At 40.2% G+C, this 15175-nt stretch overlaps 1 protein-coding gene and 1 long non-coding RNA gene across 2 annotated transcripts in view; one reads left to right on the forward strand and one right to left on the reverse strand.

Moving 5' to 3' along the window:
* The window catches only part of Grin2a (glutamate receptor, ionotropic, N-methyl D-aspartate 2A), a 394074-nt gene that overhangs the window by 346151 nt on the left and 32748 nt on the right, over positions 1-15175 (forward strand). The window contains exon 12 of the mRNA XM_005391203.2: positions 9830-10017. Coding sequence (XP_005391260.1) covers positions 9830-10017 — 188 coding nt within the window. The remainder of the gene's footprint in view (positions 1-9829; positions 10018-15175) is intronic.
* LOC106149276 overlaps positions 3308-15175 on the reverse strand; it is a 44693-nt gene continuing 32825 nt past the window's right edge. The window contains exons 2-3 of the long non-coding RNA XR_001235351.1: positions 12980-13092; positions 3308-4582 (exon numbers count right to left, since the gene is read on the reverse strand). This is a non-coding gene — a long non-coding RNA (uncharacterized LOC106149276). The remainder of the gene's footprint in view (positions 4583-12979; positions 13093-15175) is intronic.

Here is a 15175-nt window from a genome sequence, read left to right on the forward strand (position 1 = left end):
GGTCTTTGGATTTAAGGTCTACCAAGATACTTTTATCTCAAGATTCTTCACTAATGATATCTTCAGAGATGCATCTTTCAATTAAGAGCATGCTCTGGGGTTCCAGAGGAACATAAATTGAGGAGTGCACTAAGCAGCCTACTATACTTATCCAGGCTGTTCTGAGATGTTCCTAGAACTACCTCCTAGCAGGTGTCCAATGTCAACACTCCCAGGAAAAGCTGTGTTCCAGTGCCTCGGGACCCAGAGGAGTGCCTATGCTCCTTAGTGCTCCATCTAGGTGCGTGCAGCAGGGCTGTGATGTTACAGTCACAGAGATAACAGTGTGTAGGTACACAGTATAGGCTCTTGCACATGAACCCCCACCTTGGGCTGAGTATTGTGTTGGTTGATTTCCTGCCTCTCCATACCGTGCTTCTCAGTCTTGCTGTCCACACAGCTCTAACTTCCTAGCAGAAGCTATTGTATGCACTTTACCTATAATTCCCTATTTAAGCTTCATGCCCATATTCTGAGGTTGACCTATTCAGTGTCACCACTTTACAGACAGAGAAACTATGGCACAGACGGGGTAAGTCATTTGCCTATGCACAGTGGCAGTGACTTCAATGCTGGGACTTGAACTAGTCTTAGGGTCTCTGCTCTGAACCATAAAAAAAATTCTCATTGTAAAAATTTAAAAATATAGATAAGTAAGCATCCCTTTGACCATGTTGCAGTGTCAAACCACCCCTCACCAGGAAAGCATTATCTGATGTACATCCCATTTTTCCTAGACCTTTCTTATATGCATATATTCTTATGCTCACACAGAATTATAAATTTCATTCTGTTGAGATGCTATCAAGTTATGTGCAGTATGTCAAGGGTTGGTGTTCAGTTAATAATATGCTTTGATGAGTTTGCCATATCTGCAAGTGTCTACAGAGAACTTTATGGTGTGTGCATCATAGCTGATTTCATTTTCCTCTTGGTGAGTGTTTTGGTCAGAAAAGGGCTATTAGTCATATGACCATTTTAAAACTCTTCAATAAATCCTTTGCACCCACCAACAAGTAGTCTGAGAATAAGAGCAAGAAATAGAATTTGTAGGTCAAAATATTTATATAGTCTTAAAAATGTAGTCTTACATAACCAGTTGATTGATGAATTTGTTAATTGGTCTCTCAAAAAAATCCAAAACAACCAAATAAATAAATACATAAGTAAATAAATAAATAAATAAATAAGATTGTTAAGCAAAGATCACTGTCTGGAAGGTAGTACATATTCAAGAAAATTCAGAACAAAAACTGTTTTGGGGCATTCTTTATAATAATACTAGGCATAGAATTTTCAGCAGCATGGTTCACTAGATCTCAACCCTGGAGAAGTATAGTCTAAGGAGCACTATAAAAATTTATATTCCAGAAAGAATTGACACTTTCTTCATGTCAGAACAGGAGTGGTGGGGTGAAGGGAGAATAAGCATTTACAGTCTTCTCTATTATTCATCAGCAAATTTATAGCTGTTACTTTATCCAGCCAGAAACACTAGAGAGATCTTGTTTTCCATCTAGTCAAATAGGGAAATCAAAGCTTCATGAGACTTGCTCAACTCCCTGTGGGATGTGACCAGGCCAGTTCCTCTGACCTCACATTTGGGAAACCCTACAGTGGGTCCCTGGAGGCACTTTGCTCTGGTGGGTAGTAAATTGGTTTGGAATCATTGACTGTCCCTGGGACATCTTGGGTAGAGATTTCTGGGGCTCAGTTTCCTCCTCTGGAAAATTAAGACTGGGTTACATAATCTCTGTGCTCTTAACAGCATAGTCAGTATGGATCTGTATTAGTCAGCTTCCCCATCTCTGGAACAAAATACCTGATACCAGAAATTTAAGGAGGAAAGGTTTGTTTTGACCCATGATTTAGTCCATAGTTGGCAGGCTCCAAGGCAGAGCACAATGCCATGGCAAAGGAAAACTGCTCACCACATAGCAGCCAGGAAGCAGAGACGGAGAGGAGCTTGGACCAAGAATACACCTTCTAGGTCACCCCTGAGGCCTCACCTCTTAATAATGCATTGCACTATGAACTCATAGGATCAGTCATAGAGGTGGTCTACTGGTAAGTACAGTGCCCCATGATCCAGTCACTGTCCAAAAACCTCACCTCTGAATACATGAGACTTTGGGGGACATATTAGATCTAAACTATTACAGGAGCCAATGTTAAATTTAACAGAAGCAAAGCAGAGATTTGCTACATAATTTCAATCCTTTCTATTTTTGAGATTAGCAGGTGGGGTGCAAAGTATATCCACTCCATCTCCTGTGCTTGTTCTTGTTCTTTCTTTTCTTTCTCTCCTTCCCCTACTACTGTCTCTTGTCTCTTGTCTGTCTTAGATTCTTGCTGAATCATCACATTCATCTCTTTGTCCCGCCCTTCTCCACGCCCACTGTCTCACTCCTCTGTCTCCTTTCTTTGTTTTCTCTTTCCTATTCTTTCCTCCCATGCCTGGTCTCTTCTCCCTGCCTTCCTGTTTTACTTGGTGTCTGTTTCTGACGCTCCTCCCACTTTCTTCTCTTCCCTTATATCCTTCCTACTTCTCTGCTTCTCTCTGTCTTACAAAACTCCCCAGCATTTTCTGTTAAAAAATAAATACTAACCACCAGTTCTTTTTGCCCAATTCATGGTGAATATTACTGGTACAAATAATCGACACAAATTAAACTGGCAACAGCTAAAAGCACACAGGGTGAAATTTGTTATTGACTAAAAATCCATAGAGGACTTGAATCTTCCTGAATAATTTTGTATATCTGCACAATTTTCACCCAGGAGAATTGGACTTGGTGGAAATAATAACTAAAAAGACAACTCGAAATGGCAGAAGTTATAAATTAGTAAAATTTGTTTTGCTCCAAATGCTAATCAATGAATCAAATCTTCATAGAATTCAAACAAGAAAAAAATTGATTCCAGTGAAAATAGCTTTCAAAAAATTGGAAACAATTTAACTATACTATGCAAGGCACTGATCTAGGAATTAAATTAGTTTAATGGAGTTTGCTCTGGAAAATGCTTGCTTAGTGAAAATTGATCAATGTCAGTATAATTCTGATTTTAAAGTTTGTACTAACAAACTTGGAGTCAAAGTGATTCTAGGCTACTTTACTGATGGCAATTACAGTCTCTGTAGGCTGAGTGTTTCCTTCCCAAGCAGACATTTCAATGGTGGTCATGCCTCAGTGATACTCTCTGAGGAACTATGCATGTCCTTCTGCCACCCACGGCTCTGGGTCTGGGTTCCTGCTGGTGAGCCATCACTATTTCTTCTCTGCACAAGGATATAATTGTTGCCTAACAATCTCCAGTGTCACCAGAATCTACAATCACCAAACACCTTCACTTCCATTTTAACTTATGTGTCAGGCAACCTTACAGGAGAGCTATTATGTCCTCAACTTACAGACAAGTAAACTGAAGCTCAGAGAGGACCTGTAGTGGATCTCCTTCCCAGAGCTGTTAAAGATGGATCTGAATCCTGTACACCATTCTATAGTTGGCCAAATATGAAATTTGTGTAATGTGTGGGTCTGCTGCTCTTCCTAACAAGGCTTTGACATGACCTAAAAAAATACATTGTTATCATCAAAGAGATGTTTCATTTTCAGAAACACTTGAGACTAGACCTCCAAAATACACACACACACACACAAGCGTGTTCACTCTGGTTGCATTAATTCACCAGAACAAGTCAATGTCTTGTTAAAGGCTTCTTGAATGTTAATGAATGAATAATTAACTTTAACTATATAATTAGCCTTTAAATGTGCTGAGACCCCCAGAGAGCATCTGAAAACATTCATAAGGAGATGATGAGCTAAAACCGGAAACTTTTGATTAGGAAATGTCAGAGCAGTTGATAATCCAAGTCCCTGTCCCTGAAGGGGCAATGCTCTAGCACTAGGCCATGATCTTCTCTTGGGTACTGGTTACCAGTTTTGTTAATGGGTGCCATATTGGGGGCTAGGAGTGGACTTTCAAGGGCATTGCACAGGTGTAAGAGAGACAGGCTGACTGAAGTAACGAGGTCAGATATGCATATTACAAAAGCTCTTGAAGCTTTTCAGAGCTGTCAGAAGCTCCGGCAGGAAACCAGCAAGCTCAAGTGCATGAGGCCCATGTGACATCCCACCTTACTTTGCTCCTTTGCAAATTCACAGAGATGGGCGTCTTATTTCCCCCTCTCATTCTAAGTTACTGTCATTTCAAAGCATTTGTGTTCCTTGAGGACTGCTGGTTACAGGGAGGGTAACTGCACCCACGTGACCTCTGTAATGACTGACCAGGCTGTGAGGTATTTTGGGCTCCAGTTCTGTCCTGGCCCTCCTGTTGGGAAGCAGAGGCATCATTTTATCTGTCACAGAGGTGGGGGAAAAAGGATCTCCCTTCTGGAGGGAGCAGAGGCAGATGCAGTATTATCCTCAGTGAGCTAGGTAGGGGCTCTTTCACCATCATAGGCAGGTCCTGACCTTGGAGCTTTTCCCTTTCCAGCAGGAGGAGCATTTAGCCTGGATGGTGAGGAAATGGTGATTTCCTGTTGAAAAAGCAGAGATGGAAATGGCTATTAGAGAAGAGTAACAGGGCTCCCTTACCTGTGAGCCCTCGGCTTCACCCGTGCTTAGTTTTGTATGCCTGGTCCCTCCAGGGCTGGCCTTTGGTCTCCATTTTTCCAAGCCTGGCACTGCCAATTACCCAACTGCAGCCCAATCTATTACTCTGTCTTCGGCAGTCACAGCTCAAATCGTCCAAATGCCTTTAGTCCAAATTGGGCTTCAGTTCAGTTGGCCTTTGCTCCTTTCTCATCCTCTGCCTTCAACATGAAACTGTGGTCATTAATACTGAAAGACCTCCCAAAAGGATGGGAGAGGTGGTGTGGGGAACAAGAGGAGTTTTCTATGGCTCCAGGTGCTATATCTGCTTGGAACAGAAATGGAAAAATCTATCACATCTCTTTAAATTCTGGCTCTGGTCCCACTCTGTCCCTTTCTTTCATAACATGCAGCTAAAATCCCTAAACTAAATTTCCTAAGTAGTACATAGAGCTGCATCCATTTATCCCACAAGTCCTAGGAATAAATGACTTGGTCATAATGATTATGTCTCTGACCTTTGCATCAGCCTGCATGGGCCTAAATGCTGTTTTTAACCCTTGGAGTCTGGGTGACATTGTTGACTCATTTTACTGTTTGCTGCCTCAGTTTCTTCATCAGACAATTAGAAGAGCAGATGATGGGAGAGTGTACCCTTCCTTGTACACTGACAGGAGATAAGTAGAACGAGGTAACATCTTCAGTGGTCAGGACAGGATTTTTTATATAGGGCACATAAAATATGTAAACCCCTTTGCTGTAAACTGTGAGTTTGACTGAGTGCATTTGTGTGTTTTGAGCATTTGTTATGTGCAGTGGCTGCACATAACTTTACTTATGTAACATAGCCTTATTTCCCAAAGCCTTCTGAGGGTAGACTGCTATTTACAGATAGAACATATAGGTGTTTTGTTCCTGACTCACAGAAGCTCTCTTTCCAGTGTACTAAAAATGTTTAATTTTTCTTTTTAACAAACATAAACACTAATTTTCAATAACAACAGATCAAAAGTCAACCTTTTCGAGCCACAGGAAGGAAAGAAACCGGAATGCTGTTCCCTAACCCTTTACCTTGCCCAGTTCTGCATGTCTGGGCTGTGGTGTCCACTGCAATACCCCCAGCCACATGTAACCATGTGTATCAGCGTTCCCATAAATAAAAACTCAGCTCCCCAGCTGCATTAATTGCATTTTAAAGGCCCCCTAACCACAATAGACAGTGTTGATATACAGCATTTTCATCACTGAAGAAAGTTCCACTGGACAACAGAGGATTCATAGTGTAGTTTGGAAATATCACTGATGAGGCCTAGACTGCCTTACTCTTTCAGAACCTAGTCTGCTCATAGAAAAAAATAGGAAAACAACCACAATATTTATGATATCTCCCTACTGGGTAGTTGTGAGATCCCATGGGATGATGTGTATAAAATGCTATGTAATTTTTTTTTATATAGTACCTTGCAAACAATGAACATTATATCAAAGGGGTCAGTGTGACCCCAGGATGCCTTTAAATATACTAGTATCTGTGGGCATTGTTTCTAGATGCCAGATCTCTGTAATCGGTGATGAGAGAGAAACCCAGCCCTACAGTGTCATGTGTTAACATTACTTTCATTCTGATAGGGTCACAGATCATAGAGAGTCAGGCCAAGAAGGGCAGGCCCTTCTGTGGCTGTCCATGGCCACAGCCCTGAGACTATGTTTACCAGTGCACCCCAGATATCCATTTAGAATCAACCATGTTTGGTAAAGAACTGTCCTGCCTTTCAATTGACAGTATCATATTTTTGCAAACTTTTCTTATTTCTCTTTCTGCTCATCTGGCTGTTTCTTGCTCAGCAAATTTTTCATGAAATATGGTACTAATTTAAAGAAATCTGTACCTGTCCCTAAAAATAGGGACCTGTCCAACAGGTCTCTGTCCAACAACTGCTGTTGGGCAACTCTTGCATGGTTGCCAGGCATGTCTTTCAGTTTCCATCCCTGCAGAGCTTTGGTATAGGGTGGGTTAGCAAGATGGGAAGGGTTTCACCTCATGAATATCAACAGATGGTGTTAATTTTTGATGGCTCCATGAACACCTATTCTATATGTGTATGTTTATTTCTTGAGGATCTGAGAGGAAAAAGGTTGTTGAGACTTAGAACCTCTTCATAAAAATCAAGATTCTCAGCATTTTGATGACAACTTTGATATGTGAAGTATTTATGATGCAGGTATCTAGGCTCCATCAAGAAGGCAAATGCCACCCATAGCTTAAAGTCCTCAGGATGCCTATGTAATCCAGGCGGCTCAGTTTCCCCATTGAAAGTTACAGGAAGTGACTCTTGGCTCCAGAATCATACCCTGCCCCAGCTGAACCAGGATGAGGAACCAACAATAGGAAAAGAGGAAGTGGTTTAGGTCACATCATCATCCACACCTAACCTGAGACTCAGATCTCTTACACCTACTACTCCAGTGCTCCTCCCATTCATCCTACCGTCATCCTGTGTGGATTACTTTCCACTTGTTCTAGCTCTGTATCCCATAGTCCCACAGTATCAGTACCATATCTAAAAAAGTTGTTCCCCTTTTGCTAGTTAACTCTGGGTTCCTTTCACAATTGACAATGCCCAGTTTTCTTCTGCTTGGATGATCTGATTCCCTTAGAACACGCTCAAAGCCTGTTGCCAAATCTCTGACCCTCCAAACTTCGGATAAAAACTTTAAAGTCTTTCTGTGGGAGACACAAGTCCTATAGTTTTGCCCCACTCTAATCATTCCAACAACAAAACCAAACAAAAAAAAAAATAAAATGAAGAATGCAGCCATAAACTTTCCAAATCGTTTCATTTCCATAGGGAGACCTTCAGCAGCTGTCTCTTCACAGCGTGCAGCATTCACATCCTCTCCCAGCCACTTTTATTTTTGTTTGCTTCACTGTTTTATGTTTCCTTGTTAAAGAAAAGCAATAAAGTTGAGAATATGTCAGGATGTTGAGTAATCTCTTACTTAATGTTCCTACCTATTTTAAGAGTTTGAGACATCCATCTTTGTATTAAAGGGTGATTATTTCAGCCTCTTTTGAAATAACTTTAAAATTTGGAGACAATATGCACATTTAGATCAAGAATGTCCCCCAAAGGCCTCATGTGCTCATAGGCAGGGCTTTTGGAAGATGACTGAATCACGGTGGTGGGGATATAGCTGCCTTACTGTTAGAACATAGGGTGTGGACAGAAGGGGCAGGTCGCAGGAGGTGTCAACCTGGAGGAGTATATCTTCCCTGGCTCCTCACTTTGCCTCTTCCTTCTTGGGACATGAACAGCTTTTCCTTTACTATGCCCCTCTGCCATGCTGCTCTGCCTTAGAGCCAACCTACCATGGACTCAACCATAAACTCAAATAAATCTCTGCTCCTTTAAGTTGTGCATGTTGAGTATTGTGTTTCAGCGACAAAGAGAGTGATTCAGATGATACATTCTCACCTATAGAGCTGTGGGTAATGATTAGGCACAGCCATGTCAGTGTTAAGATCACATACTCATCTTTTGCGAAATGCTGAGTGTATTTCCTGGGGCATGCAGAACTTTTGAAAGGATTATAGTGCTCCCAATCTTGAACTGCATGATGATTTAAAAGTATGTACATATGTAAAAATTTATTGAGTTCTTTTATTGCATATGGGTTATATCTCAATGAAAATAAATACATATAAAGAAAAAAGTGTTATGTTTATTGACATGGAAATAAATTGAGTCTGTGTGAAATGAGAAAAGAAAGTAATTTGTGAAATAATTTGAATGATATAAATCCTTTTTGGGACCAATCTTCTTTTGTAAATAGCATCATAATGAAATGGAATGGAGTTCACCTGCTTATGTATTATCTATGGCTGCTTTGGCACTGTATATTGGTTTACTTGGGCTGCCCTGGCAAAGTAGCACAGATCAAGTGGTTTAAGCAACAGTAATCTCCTGCCTCACAGATTAGGAGGCGGAAAGTCTGAGATAAAGGTATTGCCAGGACCATGTTGCCTCCGCAGGTCAAGGGAAGGGTTTGCTTCAGGCATCTCTCCTGTCTTTTGCTGGTCCCTGGGCTGTGGCAGCATGAGGCCAGTCTTCACGTGATGCTCTCCGCATGTGTGTTCTAGTTGCTCTCTGCCTTTCTTCTTTTTTGCAATACTAAGGACTGACAGGGTTGATCACAGAGCCTGTGCATTAGTTACATTGATCCCTTAAAAATTTTCTTTTAAATCTTGACATAGGGCTATTCTAAGTCACTAAGTGACCCAGTGACTGATTTCCTCTTTTTTTATTGAAGAATACCAATCATATTGAGTTAGGGGCCCACCCCACCCCTGTGTAATCATATCTTAACTAATTATATCTGCAATGACTCTATCTTCAAATAAGGTCAATTCTGGGGGTTAGGACTTCAACATATGATTTTTTTTTTACTTTTTTTGGAGGGAGGGAGGGACATTTCAACCCATAACACCCTACAACAGCACAGTTGAGTGATTACAGTAAAAACTGTGTGACCAACAAAACATAAAACTATATTCTTTACCTTAAAATTTGCCAACCCCTCTGTGTATGTGTATACACATACACATAAAAACCTTGGAAGCCTGCTCACAAATATGTTACCATATTCTCTGAGTTACAGAATTAGGGCTTATAGACTTTTATAATTAGTTATAGGATTTAAATTCTAATTATATTCTTAATACTTTTCTATATTTTGAGCTTTTAAAAACTTATTATGTAATACTTTTTTGTCACGTAAACCAACAACTGACATGTTTCTTTTGGGAAGAAGAGACCCCACTCCTATTTAGTCCCTGTCCCCTGCCTGCGCACTGGCCCTTGTGGCTTTTTGTGCTCTGCTGCAAACCTTTCTAAAACCGGTTACTGCTCCCCACTGCTGGAGGTGTTAAGGACAAACACTTAGCAAACCAGCAAGCCTGCGTGTTTACTTACTATGGATTCTTCATATCTTTATTTAGCTGCCTCTTGTAAGTCACAGAGAAAAGGTTTTGGCTTTTATCTTCTCATTAAAAATAGATCCTTTTATGATGAGGATGGAGAAGCCATGAATCATCATCCCCAGCTTATGTGATGCTGGATCAGACCTCTGAAACGGGGCCTTGAGCTGATACCAGGCCACCCGCATGACTCCCTGGTTTCTTGTCATTTCAGGAAGTTGGACGCTTTCATCTATGATGCAGCAGTCTTGAATTACAAGGCCGGGAGGGATGAAGGCTGCAAGCTGGTGACCATTGGGAGTGGGTACATCTTTGCCACCACTGGCTATGGAATCGCCCTGCAAAAGGGCTCACCTTGGAAGAGGCAGATTGACCTGGCTCTGCTCCAGTTTGTGGGTGATGGTAAGACCTCGGGACACCCCCTACTTTGAGGAGACTTGAGATCCTCATACTGGTTTTCCAATAGGTCTTTGTGCAATGAATTTGCTCACTAATAAGTACTTATCATGTGATGCATGCTTCCTTAGGTTGCTTAAAATGGAATGCAATTCTAGATAGCTAAATTTGAAAAAAAGAAAATTATTTTAAGGACACAGAAGCAGCTCTCTCAGTGAATTTAAGAGGGTTGAACAAATACATTTAGAGCAAAACAAGAACAAATAGGTTTAGAACAAAACAAGTCTCAAGTCTGGAAATCCAGAGGTCCTCCCTCTAGAGAGGTGGTCCTCAGTGGAAGAGGGGCAATTTTGTCTCGCTGAGAACATTTGTCAATGTCTGGAGGCAATTTCAGTGGTCCCAACAAGCAAGCTGTTAGCTACAATATCTAGTGAATACAGGCTAGGGATGAAGGATGTTAGGAAACATCTTACAATGCCCAGGCCACCCCCCATGTATCTCTAAACATAGAATTACGTGACCCTAAATGCTAGTAGTATGGCACTGAGAGAGTTTGCGCTGGATTATTACATAAGTAAGCTGCCTAAATTCCCATCTCTATTCTCCAAATTCTAAATTTCAAATTATACAGAATTCCTCATCAGTTTTTGGTCAAATACTTTTTCCTGAACTCATCAGGTCTGACTAAGGGGTGGATCATGTTGTGTTCCTTTTTGTCATCCTATGGAGGAGCAAAGGAAGAAAAGCTCTAGAAAAGGGATGGTGGGCAGAAATCCTGTAGGTTTTTAGTACAGCTCATCCCTAACACTGCCTAACATGCAAAGCATACAGTTCCCACCTTTCCAAGTTTTACAGGGGATTAAGCCATTTACAGATCTGTAGAGCCCAGTGGAACGACTGTGGCTCTGGAAGAATTTTCTTGTCTTTCTCAGCTTCATAAGAGATCTCACCACAGCCCAGAGATCCCTGACATGGCTTTTAGAACACAACCATCTGAGTCATGGTTTCTTCTTGAATTGCTACACTGAGATAAGAGGAGCAAAGTCAACATAGAGAACAGGTTGGCACCAGAAATTTGCTCAGTGTGAGGAAGATATGCAAGCTCAGGGCAAGGGCCAGAAGCCCCATTCCAGAGGCTATATTCAGTGATGACTACAGCATATGCTATGCTTGTCTAGAGTTGAGAGAGGAAAGTGTAGCAACCACTAGAGCTGAATACAGTATAGGCAGAGGTTACTGCATAGGATTGGTGTGAATTTGAATGGAGTATGGAATTTCTTGCATCTTTTCCTCCTCTGACTACACCAAGAATTAAACCCTGGATTCTCATAATGTCATCAAGCATGCTAAATGTGTTTTATATTTAACTCTCAAGTAAGTATATCTGATTCTCAGAATTCCCTACAGGGTATTTGTGCCTTCCTCAGATCACTGATTATGTTCTCTGCCAGTAATGGTGATTTGTAGCTGTGTTGGTCAGCTATTGCTGTTAAATCTTACAGGCATACAGCAATAAGTATTTAGTTTGCTCATGGGAGCTCTGCTTCATGCTGGAGTGGATTTGACAGCTCTAAACCTGCAAGCCAGTGTGTCAGTGGTGTGACCTCTGCCCCATGGCTATTTGTTCTGGTGCCAAGTTTACTAGGCAGTGGTTACCTGGGGAAGCTCTTTCCTCTGCTGGAAGAACAGAATGGACATCTTATAAGCCTGTGCACACTTCAAGTCTCTGCTTCACTATATTTTTGTCTGCTAATATTCTCTTATCCAAAGCAAGTCCAAGCCCCAAGTCAAGAGCTTGGAAATGTACTCTTTTATGGGTAAAGATGTAGAGTTTTGGAGGGAGGTTGAAAACTAAAGATTTAAGGCCAATTATTCCATCTACTGCTGGGGTTGCTTAAGCACCTTTACCTGTGGTGGACTATTCAGCATAAGGAGTGTAATCTCCAGCAGTAAATGTCACAGAACTTTGAGCATGCAGATAAATAAGTGTATGGATAAACTGTTGGTGTTGGAATGTATTTCATTTGAAGGAAAATTTTAAATGTGACAGGTGTCTGTCAAAAGACTGAGTCCTATCATAACCCTATCCATCTTTCTTGTTTCTCATGCAAGATCTTATGAAACAGCTAACATATTTAGGGAATAGCAGACATCAGTTGCCACGCTTAGTGCATTGCAAGTGTTCTTTAATTTAATCTTCATAACAAGCTTATGAAGTTAGACATAGCCATTCCCGTTTTACAGAGGAGGAAACTAAAGCTCAGGGACCTTGTAAATCCCCTCACTGTTAAATGAAAATGTCTTTACTTAATGGGCCTTATTCTAGAAAGGGGATCAATTAGACAAAACCTCTGTTTCATTTATTTTTCTAAGATATCTATCCAAATTTACTACTTAGATACTGTACAATAAATTTGTAAACTCTTTAGGAAGAGGTAATTTAGTGCATATCTGAACCAAATCTACATTTGTCCTTTTTACAAAAACTTCTGTGAAAGGGATGACCTTCCTTAGCCTCCGTATACTCATCTGTGAATGGGTTCCGACATGTTTACCTAATAAGTTTCACGTGAGGATGAAGTTGGAAAAATTTAGTGTAGCACAACACCTTCAACATAGAAATAGTTCAACAAACATCAGCTGTCACCTTCATCATCACTATTACCATCATCACCACCCTCAGCAGCAGCAGCATTTCCATGACTCATCGTTACCATAATCACCAACTCCATGATCCTCGTCATCATTGCCATCATCACTGCTGTCACCTCTATCATAGCCAACATGTTCCTCCTCCTCACCACCATCCTGTTCCCTGCATTAACACCATCATTGTTTATGCACAACTTTTATATTCAACACAGCTCATTAGTATTGCACTGACAATAATATAATCAATTGTATCATGGAAATGGTCTTCATGGTGATTTGTAATAAAACATCTTTGAAGTATCCTGTAGATGCTTACTTGCAAAACAGCTTGGACCTTACAGATATTTCATATAGTGGATCATTGCTTTCCCGGTCACACGGTTAGAGTAGGAAAACGTGTCTTTCTTCAACTTCATCTTTAGAGGCCATCTGGAAGCAAAGACATAGGAGAGAAAATGACATTTCTCCAGGGGGGCGTCTTAAGATAATCTTCCCGGAAAGCCATGTCCAATTCTGAATGTCTCTCTAGGAGTAAATACATGAATTAACACAGCTGCATAAATATTTCACTTATCTTACGCAGCTTCAGCAGGATTAATTATGCTCTAAAATTAGACCTGTAAAGAGCACAGTGCCAAGCAGTACCTAATTATTATTCATCCTTTAGAATGGAGTGTTTATCTCTTGTTATAAAGTAGTTTCAGTGGACGATTACAGGTCTAACGAGTGTCAAAAGTATTAAAAAAATTTCCTAATAAGCTGTGTAAATATAATCTTTGAATGGAGTATTTAGTTATTGGAGGAACCTCCTACATGAAGGCTACCAGGCATTTCCTTAAGAGAAAGGGCTACTGATCTGCTTTGAGGGATATACGGAACCCCCAAGTGATCTCCTAACCCTTCCTTCTCCTGTCTGACTGTGTCCTTTCTGAAATGGTGAAGTGAATCATGGGCACTTTGGTTCTCAGTAGTCTGGAAACAGTTCTCACAGCTACTTTTCAGCCTTGATCAGCTCAATATCTTTTTGGAAACAAACACCTTTCCAGGCACTAATGTTTTAAGAAAGTGTTGCCACAGTTTTTTCTTCTTTCCTTCAAAGGGCTTACAGTAGAGCTGATTGACAGCACACAAACTTAAAATATCAAACCTTAAAATAAAAATACATTTGTAATTATTCACAGATATGAATTCATATACACACATATATGTATTCTTCTTTACTCAGGTGTCTTTGGTAGTTAAGAGGGTGGTCAAGTGAGTATACAAGACATACAAGTTTATTTTAAAGGGAAATGAATAGGCAGGATAAGACATAATGACAACATGTAGCCCTATTTAGACAAAGAATAGCATGGACTGGCATTAATGGAAGCCCCAGTGATTCATGCATCCAGCAACTGGCACATCTCTATTGAGTGCCTGATATATCCCTGACACCTAAAACATGTCACCAGGGAGAACACAAAGACTGTGTGAGCCTGGGACCTAAAGACAGGTATTCCTGGCTTCAAAGTGGTGGTGAACAGGAATCTTTTAGGTTCCTTCTAACTCATGGACTTTGTGATTTTTTAAAATATGGTTTTGAAATCTGAAGGGGCAGAAGAAGATAGATCATGGAAGTCAAAACCTTTCTTGTGTATAGGAGCCAGCAAAAAGATGCTAAGGGGAATAAGGCTGTATAATTGCTATTCAGAAGCAAATGATGCTGAGAAAAACTAAGAAAATTATGTTTGAGCTCCTACTCCATGAGCTAGTAACATGACATATGGTACTAGTTATGATACCTGGGTAACCCTTCATATAACATTGTGGAGTAGATCTTATTATCTCTTTTCAGAGTAGGAAAATGAGGCTGAAGTCAGTTAAGTGAGACACAGCAACATGGTTCCCATTCACCATCTATAAGGATCTTGTTTAAAGCAAAGATTTTGGTATCAGTGAGTCCGGAGTGATGCTCAAGGTTCTGCATTTCTAACAAGCTCAGAGGTGATGGTGCTGGACTATGGACAACATCCGGTATGGATTTTATAAATGTAAAAGTTTGATCAAGTTCATCTGATTCTAGTTCTTATCACCTTACCTTTAAACCATGCTGGCTGTGTTGGCTATTAGTACTATTTGTCTTTTAGCACTGAAAAGCATTTAATGTTCCTCTTTTTATCTTTGTACCTCACTCAGTTTTCATGGTTGTGTGTTTAGTTTTAAACCCAGAAATATGTTCCTTATCCCCAGTATCTAGTCTGAGTTCACTGGATAAATGAGACTGAACATATTATTATATGAACATAGCATCCACATATTTTATAAATTCTTTATATCATATATCCCACTGCATTTATCTATTTATGTAGATTTAAAATATTTGTGAGATATTTAAAAATATGATACATATCTCATATTAATATTTTCAAAAGGGTGACCAACTCAATTAATTTTGATGAAAGTCTCAATTATAACACTAGTCAGTGACCCCAATTATACCATATGTGAGCATAATAATAGTTTTCAATAT

Source organism: Chinchilla lanigera, unplaced genomic scaffold, assembly GCF_000276665.1.
Source record: "Chinchilla lanigera isolate Chin_1 unplaced genomic scaffold, ChiLan1.0 scaffold00041, whole genome shotgun sequence".
NCBI classification, from domain to species: domain Eukaryota; kingdom Metazoa; phylum Chordata; class Mammalia; order Rodentia; family Chinchillidae; genus Chinchilla; species Chinchilla lanigera.